This window comes from Dipodomys spectabilis, unplaced genomic scaffold (assembly GCF_019054845.1).
Source record: "Dipodomys spectabilis isolate Male_0828 unplaced genomic scaffold, ASM1905484v1 ptg000095l, whole genome shotgun sequence".
In the NCBI taxonomy this organism is placed as follows: domain Eukaryota; kingdom Metazoa; phylum Chordata; class Mammalia; order Rodentia; family Heteromyidae; genus Dipodomys; species Dipodomys spectabilis.
The window spans coordinates 23,592,568-23,607,190 of NW_024870772.1; the positions used below are offsets into that span (position 1 = coordinate 23,592,568).

General features: G+C 37.3%; 1 protein-coding gene across 1 annotated transcript in view; it reads left to right on the top strand.

Moving 5' to 3' along the window:
* Window positions 1–14,260, top strand: part of Rb1 (RB transcriptional corepressor 1) — a 133,845-nt gene extending 119,585 nt beyond the window's left edge. Inside the window, exons 22-27 of the mRNA XM_042685770.1 lie at window positions 141–254; window positions 346–509; window positions 3,771–3,801; window positions 7,580–7,722; window positions 9,242–9,291; window positions 12,440–14,260. Of these exons, the coding sequence (XP_042541704.1) occupies window positions 141–254; window positions 346–509; window positions 3,771–3,801; window positions 7,580–7,722; window positions 9,242–9,291; window positions 12,440–12,513 (576 nt within the window). The 3' untranslated portion in view covers window positions 12,514–14,260. The remainder of the gene's footprint in view (window positions 1–140; window positions 255–345; window positions 510–3,770; window positions 3,802–7,579; window positions 7,723–9,241; window positions 9,292–12,439) is intronic.
* Window positions 14,261–14,623: the final 363 nt, after the last annotated feature.

Genomic DNA, 14,623 nt, shown 5'->3' on the forward strand with positions numbered 1-14,623 from the left:
CCAAGCCTAAGAGGGCTTTTCAGATTGTTATTTCTTATTTAATATATTCTTCACTAGTTAAAAAATAATGCAGGGTATTAGAAAAGAAAATCTAAAAAGGTTCTTACATTAATTTAACAAATGTTTTTATTCTTCCTTAGACATTCAAACGTGTTTTGATCCGTGAAGAGGAGTATGATTCCATTATAGTATTCTATAACTCAGTTTTCATGCAGAGGCTGAAAACAAATATCTTACAGTATGCTTCCACCAGGGTATGTTGAAAGCACCCTTTGGGTGGGAAATTTTAATGGTAAAGTAATAAAACTACTACAATATTTGATGATCTGTTTTGTTTTGTTCTAGCCTCCTACCTTGTCACCAATACCTCACATTCCTCGAAGCCCTTACAAGTTTCCTAGTTCTCCCTTAAGGGTCCCTGGGGGAAACATCTATATATCACCCCTGAAAAGTCCCTATAAAATTTCAGAAGGTCTGCCAACACCAACAAAAATGACTCCAAGATCAAGGTTAGTGTTTTCTTTTCATGGAGAAGTACTAAAAAATAAGGAAATTGTTTTCATCTCAACATAAAAAGGTAAAACTTTCTTTATTTAAAACAAGTTAACCCCTTGAGTTTTTAGTTTGCTTATTTATAGTGGTATGGTAAGAATTGCGGGGGGGGAGCAGGGGAAATACTGTTTACTTAGATTGTTTTGCAATTTGAGTTATCAACTTTCCCTGTTACTAGTCTCTTCTTTGGTAAAAACTCTGAGAATCAATTTTCCTTTTTGGTTTTGTGTATGTGCTAGTAATAGGGCTTGAACTCAGGTTCCAGGCACTGTCCCTGAGCGATTGTTGCTCCAGGCTAGGGCTCTACCACTTGAGCCACACCTTCACGTTCCCAATTTGTTTTTACTTTTAAAAACACTTAATTTTTTAAAATTTTTATCTTTAAATTGTTATTATAAAGGTGGTATACAAAAGGATTACAGTTTCATAAGTCAGGTAATGGGTACATTTCTTTTTTGGACAATGTCACCCCTTACTTTGCTCTCTCCCAGTTTTTCCTTCCCATACCCACCCACAAGTTACACAGTTCATTTTCATCATAATTCTAGTGAGTGCTTCTGCTGCTTTTGTTCATCCTTTGTCCCTCCATTTCTGTACCCCTTTACCCCTAAAGACAGATAAACAAATAAGACAAAAAGATAGCAACAAAGTAAAAAACTCTTGTTTCTATTTCCTGTCGATAAGTTTTTCTTCCTTCCTTCCTTCCTTCCTTCCTTCCTTCCTTCCTTCCTTCCTTCCTTCCTTCCTTCCTTCCTTCCTTCCTTCCTTCCTAGTTGTGGGGCCTGAACTCTGGACCTGGATGCTGTCCCTCAGCTCTTCAGCTCAAAGCTAGCACTCTACCACTTGAGCCACAGCACCACTTTGGGCTTTTTCTGCTTATGTAGTGCTGAAGAATCGAACCCAGGGCCTCATGCATGCACTCTACCACTGAGCCACTTTCCCAGACCCTCATTTCGATAAATATCATTTTATATGATCAGAGGCAAATAGACACTGCACTTTTGAAACAATTTGTTGTTGTTGTTGGTCATGGCATTTGAACTCTGGGCTTGGATGCTATCCCTCAGCTCTGCACTCTACCACTTGAGCCACAGCACCACTTCCGGTTTTCTGGTGGGTTTTATTGGAGATGGTAGTCATATGGACTTTCCTGCCCAGGCTGGCTTTGAATTGCGATCCTCAGATCTCATCCTCCTGACTACCTAGGATTACAGGCGTGAGCCACTGGCGCTCAGCCCACTTTCATATTTTTGAAAGTAGCCAACAAAGTAGCTTGCTTTAGCTTAAGAAACTTTATTCTATAGTTTTTTTTTAAATTTTCTGTAAACTCTTTGTAGATTTCATTCATTTTGCTTGTTAAAAAGTAGAGATGAATTACTAAATGTTTGTTATTATCAATTAAGTCTTTAGAGGTCTGTCCCTAATTCTGCCTCCTTACCTTACCGTGGGCATATCTTTATATCTGCTTCAGAAGGCACTGTGGAACAGGGGAATGAGTGTGAAAAGCTGTTTTAAATTCCTAGATGAAAGGTGGTACAACCACAAGTCATTATATTATCTTTTCTGGCTTTGAAGCCCTTCAATTGACTAATTATGTGTTATCATGGGCTATTTGAAATGGCTTTATTTGCATGAAGTAAGAGGCAGATTAGCTAAGATAGTTAATATCTCAGCTCAGAAATTGTCAGCTCATATAGTTATATGTACTGGGTGAGAAAAACAAGAGGGGAGTATATTTAACCTTTTAGGATATATCTGTGTAGTATGTTTAATTACATTAGTAATACATACTTAAAAGAAAAATCTCAAACTACAGAAAAATGTTAAATGAAAAATAGTTGAAAATACGATGTAAGTGTTCTTTGTGACCCTCGAGCCTCCTTTACTTTTTTGGAGTCCTTATTGATGAATGTCTGTATTCTGACATCTATAACTCACATAGTAAGCTGTTAAGAGTCACATCATGTCTATTAACTAAATTTATACAGTCTCATGTTACATGAAAATATAGTCTATCATTCTTTTTTTTTTTTTTTTGATGGTGGGGCTTGAACTCTGGGCTTGGGCACTATCCCTGCGCTCTTCAGCTCAAGGCAAGTGCTCTACTGCTTGAGCCACAGTGCCACTTCTGGTTTTCTAGTGGTTAATTGGAGATAAGAGTCTCATGGACTTTTCTGCCCAGGCTGGCTTTGAACCGCAGTCCTCAGATCTCAGCCTCCTCAGTAGTTAGGATTATAGGTGTGAGCCACTGGCGCCTAGCCTCTATCATTCTTTTTAAAGTATGATAATATATATTATGTTGATAATGTTAGCTATTTTCTAATAATGAAATCACTTTTATGTTGGTAATCTCTAGCAAAAAAAGTCACATACTGATATCCTAAACTGATAAATCATTATTTAGGCATTAAGAGATCATGTTAACTACTCTGTTTACTCAGCATATTTCAGTATTCTAGCTAATCAAATATTATAACTGCCATGATAGTCATTTATCAAGGACATAGAGGACAATAAAATATATATTCTTTAGTTCCATGTGCATATTTTAAAGCTGTTGTTGAACCATATCAATGCTTTTCTTCAGCCTTATTATCAAGAACATTATATGGTTAAAAGGCAAATAGACTAGTAGGGATTTCTGATTCTAGAATATATTATAAACAACATGTATTAATATAGATAGTAATTAGAAGTCTAATTGTTATGGAACACTGTTTGGCCCAAATGGAACTTAAATTCCCTCCTCCCACTGCTGCCTGATCTAGACTGTGAGGAGACCTGCAAATGAAAATCTTTTTTTAAGTTTGGTAATTTACCTGTTGATTTATGAATACACATGAAACTTTTTTACCCTTTGTAAATGTGGGCAATGGCAGGATATGTTCTTGAAGACCTATAGTTCTTGGTTTGAAAATCTAAGCAGGCTGGGATTGCAGCTCAGTGATAGAGTGCAAACTTAATATGTTGAGACCCTCAATATGATTCCCCAGCACCACATTTTTTAAAAGAAAAATCTTAAATGACCAGCTGAGCTTTTGATCAGCATTATTAGAATAACTCCCTAGTTAAGATAATTTATCAATGGTTCTAGGTAGAGAACATTCTGATACAGTGTTTCTGATAGTACAGAATGATGTGTCTCTGTTCATCTCTGTACTCTGTAAAATCTGTATATGATTTTCTTCACTAATTTGTATTTCCTCTTAACTTGACAGAATTTTAGTATCAATTGGTGAATCATTTGGGGTAAGTATTTTCTTTCTATGAAGTATATATGATTCAGAATATTAAGTAAAAAATTGACAGTATTGTACAATTGCTTTTATTGGCTGCTGTTAGCCCTTATTTGATGAATACCTATGTGTTGATACTACTATATATGGTACAGCTATATAAGTAATTCAAGGGCTGGGAACGTGGCTTGCCTAGCATGCATGAAGCCCTGGGTTCGATTCCTCAGTACCACATAAATAGAAAAAGCCAGAAGTGACACTGTAGCTCAAGAGCTAAAGTGCTAGCCTTGAGAAAAAGTAGCTCAGGGACAGTGCCCAGGCCCTGAGTTCAAGCCCCAGGATTGGCGAAAAAAAAAAAAAGCAATTTGAGATTCTGTTACTTGAATTTATAAATGTTAGGGCTGGGAAGGTGGCTCAGTGGTACAGCGCTTGCCTTGCATGCATGAGGCCCTGGGTTCGATTCCCCAGCACCCTATAAGCAAAAAGAAAAAACGCCGGAAGTGGCGATGTGGCTCAAGTGGTAGAGCACTAGCCTTGAGCTGAAGAGCTGAGAGACAAGCTCCCAGACCCAGAGATCAGACCCCACAACCGGATCCAAAAAAAAAAAAGAATTTATAAATATTGTTATTCAAACACCTCATTTAGGCATTTTAAATAGAATTTAGAAAGCATCTGCTGGGCACTGGTAGCTCACGCTTGTAATCCCAGCTACTCAGGAGGCTAAGATTTGAGGATTATGGTTTAAAGCCAGCCTAGGCAGGAAAGTCTGTGAGACTTATCTCCACTCAACAACCAACAAGGTAGAAGTAGAGTTGTGGCTCAAGTGGTAGAGCATTAGCCTTGAGCAAAAAAAACTCAGATATAGAGTCCAGGCCCTGAGTTCAAGCCCTAGAACCTACACCTCCCTCTCCCCCCCCCCACAAAAAAGGACAGTATCTAAGATTTATTTTAAAATCAAGTTTAATTTTAAATGATACAGTTGATGAACTTTCAAACATTCCTGAGATTATATAAATGTATACATTCATGTATATACATATGCATATATGTGAACTATTTTTACTCAAAACAGTCTTGGCACCAAATTATGTGTACTCTGTAACCCTCAGAACACAAATAATGTCCTACCATTTAATTCAGTTTTGATGCTGATTATCCAGTTATCATAAGAACTCTACAAATTCAAGAGCTTCACAAGACTGCTCTTGCTGTAGACACCAAGTCACAAGTGTTAGGCTTCAGGTAATACCACACTTCGGTTCGACATGGCTAAAGGTTGAGGAATTTCTCAAGGACCTTCACCTTTCAGATTGAATTATTTGTTAGTCTGGCTCACAAAACTCTGGAAAATGCTTTACTTATCATCATCAGTGTATTACAAAGACACAGCAACTTCTGTCCCAGAAGAGTTGCCAAGTCTGAAGCTCTCCCAGAAGTTCATGATTTTAACATGACTGAGTGACTCAGACTCCAGGTCCTCTCCCACCCTGGAGGTTAGAAAGTATGGCTGAGTTTGCTAGCTTCTAATCAAAGCCAGTCTCTATCATAAAACTAGGGGTTCAGCAAGTATCTCTTCATTAGATCAAAAGATGGTTCTATCATCCTTATTACTGAGGAAATTCCAAGGGCTTTCTGTGGTCAGTGCCACGAACAGGGGACAAAGACCAAATATTTCTGTGAACCACATGTATATGTATATAATCTCATAAGAACATTTCCAAAACAGTTTGACTGATTTGAATTGTGATACTGTAAATTATGTAGTAACCATCATATCCAAATAGCACCAGATTGCCTCTAACTAGTGGTCTCCTTCCTCTTCCCTCCTCCTTTTACTTTTCCTTCCTTTCACATCTAGGATATCTTCCTCTGGTAAATTAAGAATTAGTTACATGAGACCCTGCCACAGTGAAAGAGGCAGAACTTGATATGATGGTCTTTGTTTTAAAAGATCCAAGGGCAAGCATAGCTTTGAAACAGTTGCTTTAGGCTGAAAACCCCTACTTTGGTTAGCTTTTCATTAGCATCACTAGCAGCATATCACTAATTTGGTAGACCTGTATTCCGTGTATGTTGTACCACCACTCCTCTAGAGAGCTCATAGGCTTATGAGAACACTGCTTGGATTACTTATTGCTGCAAAATAAATTACTTCCCAAATTAGTTATTTATCTTGGTTTCTTTCTATGAGTCAGAAACTTGAGCCTAGCTTCACTGGGTCCAGGATTTCTTACAAGGCTATGATCAAGATGTCCACCAGTTGTTCTCTAGGTTCAACTGGAAGATCCTCATAATTGTGGGATGATCCTTAAAGGCTCTCAGCTGAAGTCATATGTTTCTTACCACTCAGCCTGTCCATAATACTGCTTGTTGTTCCTATAGTAAGCTTTCCAAAGAAGGATAGAATTTACAGTCTTCCGTGAGCACATACTAGAAATGACATTCTATCACTTTTGCCAAGTTACTTGGGTTAGGAGGAATATAGTGTTAAAGCTCTACTAAGCTCAGTGGGAAAAGATCACATAAGCTATGAGTACTAGGAGGTGGAGATCACCAGGAGCTATTTGAGAGACTGTGAACTACACTGCCCTAAATGAAGTAACTGGAGAGTAAAGCTTGTATGCTCGATTACTAACTGTCAGACTACACATTTCAAATGCTTAGCACTCTGATGTGTATTTGAAGATGGACCATAGCTGTCAGACATCACAAAGGAAATGTGGAGCTATGCAAGAAGATTTGAAGCTGGACAAGCATAAAACAGAGGCCTTCAAATGTTTTTATTTGCCATAACCTCTCAAACAATGAGAAAACATCTATACTTCCATATCTTTAATCAGGCTAACTAAAATAATCTTAATAAGGGCAAACAATTTAACTTTGTCTTATTGAATATGTGCTCTAAATATATTTTCCATCAAAACTTGTTTTGTATTTGATTTTTTAAAAAAATAAATCACAACTGACAAAGCCAATCCTGTTATCAATGAGTCAAGTCATATTTAATTTCTATCAGAAAGCATGGTTTTATTTCTTTAGTTCAAATAAACATGTAAATATACATGGTTGAGTCACCTCTCTGGTTCTAAACAAATAGCTAAGAAATAGAAATTTTCCATGTATGTACCCATTGAATAAAATGCATGGTATGCCCACTTTGTACTTCTTACCAGCTTTTTTGCTATTTGCTATGACAGTATTCTCCCTAGGAGGATATCCGAAGTTATTTCAAAAAATATTGCCTCAACTGAAATTCAGAAATGTTTAAAGTTTTTCATTAAAAACCTTTATGAATCAGGAGATTTTCAACAAATACTATACCATTGTAGTTATGGTACATAAACTGTATGGCTTTTCAACATAAAACTCATGAAGTAAATAAAAAATGACTATCCATTGGGCACATCACCTCTTACCAGATTCTTATGATTTTCCTTCCTATTATGTAGCATTCTAAAAAAGGTTCTGTCAAAAATAAGGTTCCAGAAAACTGACTTGGCTCTACTACTTTTGTGGAGAAACCCATTTATTGTGGAGTGAGTTCTAGCCACGAGGAGATAGGATATCAGAGTGTTGGAGGAGTAGCAGCCTTGGGAAAATGACAGGAAGAGTGGATATTTAATGCGAACAGAATTGGTATAGTTATTATGATTTTGAAGTTTTTAAAATATTTTATGGGGTTGGAATTTTTAAAGTTATTTCTGTTTAATTTTTGACACAAACTGTAATTTATAGTCATTAACTTCAAAATGCTGGCATATATTTGACATCAAGAACTCTGTAATTTGCAGACTTCTGAGAAGTTCCACAAAATAAATCAGATGGTATGTAACAGCGACCGAGTACTCAAAAGAAGTGCTGAAGGAAGTAACCCTCCTAAACCACTGAAAAAACTGCGCTTTGACATTGAAGGGTCAGATGAAGCAGATGGAAGGTAGGAAGTGTCTTGGAATGCTTCCCGGCAGCTGAACTGAACTGACCTCTGGAGAGCCAGAGTTCCAGTACAGCTTCTAATGTCCTCCAGACCTTGTCATGACAATGGTCCCTGTTTGTGACAATGGCTCAAAATAGAACATAATGTCAGCAGCCCATGTAAGAGCACAATACAAATCATACACCATCTACCCATACTGACGACATTAGTTGTTAACCACAGTGAATGAGTTTTCTATTTAATATTTTTGTTTCAAAGGGATTTCTTGTCATCGTCTTACCTATACACACAAGGTTTTATAGCTCTCAGAGGTAGGAGGGACCTTCACCCTCCAGCATCACTGTTGAGATTCAGGATTATCACTCACTTTCCCACACATATCCCCTATGTGCTTTATACAACCACTCTTTAAATATTTGTGACTGTTTCTGAAAGCTAAAGTGTTTTTTTTGGAATATATAATGACGTAACCCTAAGGACAGGTGGCACAGTGGTATATATATGCCACCTCCTTGGAGTTCAGAAACAGGTTTTTAAATTTTTAAGTAGCGTGAATAGTGCTACTTACATTATTAATGATTAAAGTTTAAAACACTGAATCCAGCTGGGAACTCATGGCTCACACCTATAATCCTAGCCACTCAGGAGGCTGAGATCTGAGGATCACGGTTTGTGGCCAACCCTGGCAGGAAAATGGATGAGACTCTTATCTCCAATTAACCATAAGAAAACCAGAAGTGGCACTGCAGCTCAAAGTGGTAGATCACTAGCCTTGAGCAAAAAAGCTCAGGGACAGTGCAGGCCCTGAGTTCAAGACCCATTACTGACAAAAAAAAAAAAATCTATCTAATTTCCTTATAGTCTATTCATTAAATAATCTCTTCAGTAGATCAGGTTGAACCCATCCATTCATAAAGCTTCAGATTTATACAAACATACTGTTCTATATGAGTAATTGATTATGCTTTCTTTGACCTACATTCTTTATTTTGTGGTAAGTAAAGACAAAGGAACTAATTTGCTGTCTGCCAGTTTATAGTCATGCCTTTGAAAACTAAGATATGTTTTTTTAAAACTGTTTTAGTAGACAATGGTGTGTAAAATCATGTGAAAATGAATTCAGACTTATGAAATGGACACCTTGTTAATCTTCTCAGTGTCAATTTCACAGTATAGTTCACATAAGAGACGAGTTGATGGCATATTGAGTAGGTTTACTCTGTAAACCACACACACAAAAAGAAAACTCATCATTTTTTAAACTATTGATAAAAATTTTGTTAGTTTTAATATTAGATTTACAAAGTCCTACTCTTGAAAAATGTTAACTCCTGGGTTTTATAATACATTTATGAAGCAAATTTAAATGTGTGACATTTCTAGATGGCTTGTAAACTTTGGAGACTAACAATTTCTTACTAAAACAATAGGATAAATGATATTGAATATACCATAATTATTCATTTTTAGCTTTCTGTTTATACTTTAATATGAAATATTTTGCCTTTTTAATCTGCAGTAAACATCTCCCAGGGGAGTCCAAATTTCAACAGAAACTGGCAGAAATGAGTAAGTACTTATCATTTTCCTTTATAAAAGAAAAAAAAATTTTGTCGGTTGTAGGGTTTGAACTCGGCCTGGGCGCTGTCCCTGAGTTCTTCAGCTCAAGCCTAGCACACCACCCTTGAGCCACAGCGCAACATCGATTTTCTGGTGGTTAATTGGAGATCAGAGTCTCATGGACTTTCCTGTCAAGGCTGGCTTTGAACTGCCATCCTCATCTCAGCCTCCTGAATAGCTAGGATTATAGATGAGAGCCACCAGAGCACTACAAAAGAAATTATTTTTATTGCAAAGAAGTTTCTCACCTTATTAACAGATTACATACATTATTCCTTCAAGTAGCAGACTTATAATACATTTACAATATAAATCATCAGGTGTATATGTATCTCATACATTTGTGGACTAAATGTGAGTACAAAGTGAAGGTCATCAGCACCCTAAGACCTTTCATTCAAGAAGACTTAAGAAGTAAAACATTGCCTACCACATCCAAGGGACTCATGCTCAGGAAGCACTCTCAACAGGATCATCCTGGAAGCTCTTCCATAATGTGAGGTACAGGGAAAGGCTTCACAAACCTACCATGTCTAAACTTCCTCACACTTGAATTTTTAGTTTTGCAATTGTTGGATTTGCCTAAGTTGCAGAAATGTTGGTTTTGGGGTTTTTTTTTTTGTCCATCATGGGGCCTGAACTCTGGGCCTGGGTGCTGTCCCTCAGCTCTTCAGCTCAAGGCTAGTGCTCTACTACTTGAGCCACAGTGCCACTTCTGGCTTTTTTCTGCTTATATGGTGCTAAGGAATCGAACCCAGGGCCTCATGCATGCAAGGCAAGCGCTCTACCACTGAGCCACCTTCCCAGCCCCTGGCCATCAAAATTTTGATAAAGAACATCAAGTCCATTTTCTAAGTTTCAGAATGAGGCAGATTTAGAATGCTAGGCTAGGAGTATCACTCTGTGGTAAAATACTTGCTTGTCTAGAGTGGACAAGCTCCTAGGTTCTATTTCAAGGAATCCTAAGACAAACGAAACTCTTCTCTTAAGCTATTCTGAGACTTTAAAAAATTAGTCCAAATAAGTAGACAGGAAGTACTACAGGAAAGAGGTCAGTGTTTGCTGACCACTGCTGCTTGTCTCAGAAGTGTATTCATGAGTATAGCTGCTGTCACATCCATTAATTAAAAAAAAGAACAGGGGGACTTGGAAAGCAGAAAAAGATTTAGTAAGTGCCATTCCTGCATCAGAAAATATATCAGGGAGAGTAATACCAGGGATAGGCTTTGGACTCATTTGTACAAACTAACCTTGAGATATGAAGTATTTAAAATAATGCTTTTGTTTGAATTTTGAACCTTTTTTCCTAAGTGTGCTAATATGTTACAATAACAACTGAATATACTAAGCATTTACATTTTGTAGGCTTTACATCAACTAGTATATTTGTTAGTTATCTTGGTAGTTGTAGCTTTTCCCCAAGTACATGAAAATGGATATGAAGCTTCTAATCAAAATTATCTCTTGTAAACATTGAGAAGCATTTTCGAGCTCACAAACATACATTTAAAAAGGGATAGAAGGCTCTAAAAACATGTCTATTGCCTCAGAAGAATTTTGTGGCTGCACTCCGTCCAGTTCCTAGTGACACAGGAGCTAAGATGTTGACTTTCCTTTGCCAGGCTGAAGTTCGCAGTCTTTGTACTGGAGACAAGCAATGGGAGCTTTAACTGCTAAGGCCAAGTTAGGCTTTCTCCAGAAGACCTGTCCGCTTGCCTCTGGCGTTCAGGAAAGATCATCACATGGTGCTAGATTGCCCAAGTGGAACAGGAGCCGTGGTGCAGCTCCTGACTATTTCCTTTCTTTTCCAGAAATGAATATTTCTTGTGTTTCTTCCTTCCTGTTTTCTTTACTTCCTTCCTTTCTCTTTTCTGGACTGAGAGTCCGGAACTTGAATTTGGGGTCCTTCTCAGAAAGCTTTATCCCTTATTATTTTGTCTTATGAGACCAAGTCTCATAGTTCATGCTGGCTTTGAACTCAAAATTTTCCTTTCTCAGCCTCCCAAGTGATGTTTATTACAGGTATATACTACCACAAACGCACCCTTTGTTTTTTGTAGCACCAGAGTTTGCACTTGGGGTATTCTGCTTGTTAGGCAAGTCCTTTACTGCTAGAGCCATAACTCCAGTGTGCATGCGTGCATGTGTATGTGTATGTGTGTTTTCAAATAAAGAATTCTTGCTGGGCTGGGAATGTGGCTTAGTGGTAGAATGCTTGCCTTGCATGCATGAAGCCCTGGGTTCAATTCCTCAGTACCACATACACAGAAAAAAGCAGAAGTGGCACTGTGGCTCAAGTGGTAGAGTGCTACCCTTGAGCAAAAGAAGCTCAGGAACAGTGCCCAGGCCCTGAGTTCAAGTCCCAGGACTGGCAAAAAAAAAAAAGAATTCTTTGCTACCTCTAAAGTTATGGACTTAAATAAATAATTTGTTTCAAGATGTTCCTGTCCAATTTAATTTTGTAATACCTGCAAGGGATCTCCATATACAAGCCACCTGGTAGCTTTGTAAAGAATACCACCACTCACTCCAGCAGAGCCAGCAGCTAGCCCATACTTCTAGTTTGCTCAAATTCATGCCAAACTTGACCTCAAAGTGGGGCATATCTGGGAATGTGCAGAACCATCTTTTGGTATATCAAAGGAAAGAAGTACTATTTATTTTTATCTCCTTTTACTGTTTATTTGAGGTATATATTTTATAGTTTGTATGCACAGCAATTCAGACTGAGAGACAGGCAAATAGTCTGGTGGCACATGTTTGGAAAAAGTTTTACTGAGAGAAAATAGGTATTTCAGTGGTCTTGCATTTGCTAGGCAAGTGCTCAATTACTTGGGGCATGCCTCTAGTGATTTGATTTTAAAAGTTTAGCTGAGCATGGTGGTATACCTGTAATCCCAGCACCAGGGATGCTGAGGAGGGAAGATTGACAGCCTGTGCTATATATCCAGAGCCTGTTTCACAAAATAACCTTAGAGACCACTGTGGGGAACATTCTGAACTTCATCAATATGATATGCATATAACCTATATAGCAGCCCTTTCCAACTAACCCAGTGCCCTCAACACTATTAACAGTTCTTCATCCTCATTTCAGCATCTACTCGAACACGAATGCAAAAGCAGAAGATGAATGAGAGCATGGATACCTTGAACAAGGAAGAAAAGTGAGGATCTCAGGGCCTTGGTGGACACTGCATACACCTCTGGCTTCACCATCTCTCCAGGCCCTCTCCCTGGTTCTGTTTACAGCCCATGAAACATCTCCAGCTTTGTAGATAATAGAAGGTGCAGATGTAAGTCACATTTGTGCGTGGTAATTCCTAAGCCACTTTTGATGTTGTGGTCAATGGTATAAAGATTTATTACACAAGATTGAGAATCTTGTGTAAACCATGCCATTTAAAAAGTACTTCAGATTTTTGCATTCCCAAAGTAAAATGGCTCTGCTTTATGAGTAATGAGGCTGGCTCTGGAGTAGCGTCCTAACAGGCCATGCCCGTCTGACTACTTTGCCTTCCCTTGTAGCATATGTGTGATGTTTGCTCTTGTTTTTATTAATTTATATGTATATTTTTTAATTTAACATGAACACCTTTAGGAAATGTCTCCTGTCTTCCAAATGCAATTGACTGCCTACCACCCACATTATCATAAACTGTAAAACACAGTAGAAACTAGGAAAAAATTACTAATTTCTACATGTTAGACTTTTAGTATTGGAATCTGACTTGACATGTGCTTGTATTACAAACTTTGGCTTTTTAAATACAAGCAAAACACAGAGTTTAAACGTAATACTATCATACTACTGAAACAGATTTCATACCTCAGAACTTATTAGAACTTACCCTTTTCTTCATCCAACTTATTCTTTTTTTAAAAAAGGATTATTGAAAATACTCTTGAAACTTTTAAAAAACCATTCAGATCACTGAATTTATATATATATATATACCCATCTAATACTTGAAAAAGTAGTGTCCAGCCAGAGCTTTGCCACAGGGGACCCTGATAATAGTATGTCTCAAGTGCACTTTCTAAGCTTTCTGGGTCCTGAAAAATCATGACATAAACTAATTTTATTCCACAAACAGACTGTTAACTGTAGGAGCCTTAATTTTTCCCCCTTGGATATTAAGGACAAATCACTGCAACAATGAGTCTGCCATCCTAGATTTGGGAAGGTTTGTGTTTTCTCTGGAATGATACATTCCATGTATCTTTTGAAGTCAATATGGTCTAACACTGGCACATTTCAAAGCCACATTTCTAGTTTGAAGTTGAAAGTATTCAAAGGTCTTTTTAAGTTAGGTATTATGTTTCTGATTTGTGCAAAATTTTCAATTAAAATAGCCGTATTAGAAAAAGAGACGTTTTCTCCCTACCCCCATACCTAAAGGTGTATTTAAACTATCTTGTGTGATTAACTTATTTAGAGATGGTATAATTTAAAATAGGTGGTATTTAAGATAGTATCAATTAGCATTTAGGGAAATCACTTTGTCTAAACTCAGAGTTCTTTTTAAAAAGAAATCTGGTCTTATTTGTCAGAGAACAATTTTATTTTGTGCTTAAGTTTCAAGCTCACTATTTCAGTTACTTGGATAACAATGACATTAGCTTTACCCTATTTCTTCATTTAAAGTTTTGCATGAATATTTTACAGACAGATCAGTTCATTTTTAGGTCAAGGGCTTACCATATTTCTGGGTTGTTTGCTACTAAGCTGACATTAGAATTAGTGACAGAATTTTAGGAATTTCCAAGATCATGCATTGAAGTTTCTTCAGGCTTATCATATACTGCTTTATTGCCTTTTCTTTGTACTGGTTAAAACTGTACATTTAAAATTGCTATGTTACTATTTTCTACAATAGTTTGTCTATTTTAAAATAAATTAGTCGTTAAGTCTTAATGGTCTGGTGTGTGGTCTTTGTAATTATGTGAAGTGATGTTCTCTTCTGTATGTAAACTGTCTCCAAGTGTCTCATCCCCTCACAGCCTTTGATGGACTTGGATGATCCCCAAGTTTATTTTGCTAGACTTGACCTCTCCTCAGAAGTCAAAGTTCTCATAGCCAATCAAATTGTCAAATTCTTCCTGCTCCCAGCTTCTAGAGATTTAAATCAAGATCAAACAAAAAGTACTGGTTTCTATGCTACTCTTTCACCCTTTTACTAAACACTGTGAAAAAGCCTAACACTTAAAAGGAGTCCTCGGTTAACTCTTGTCTGGACCACTGCTTAATCTATTCATTTTTAAAATATAGAAATAAAAT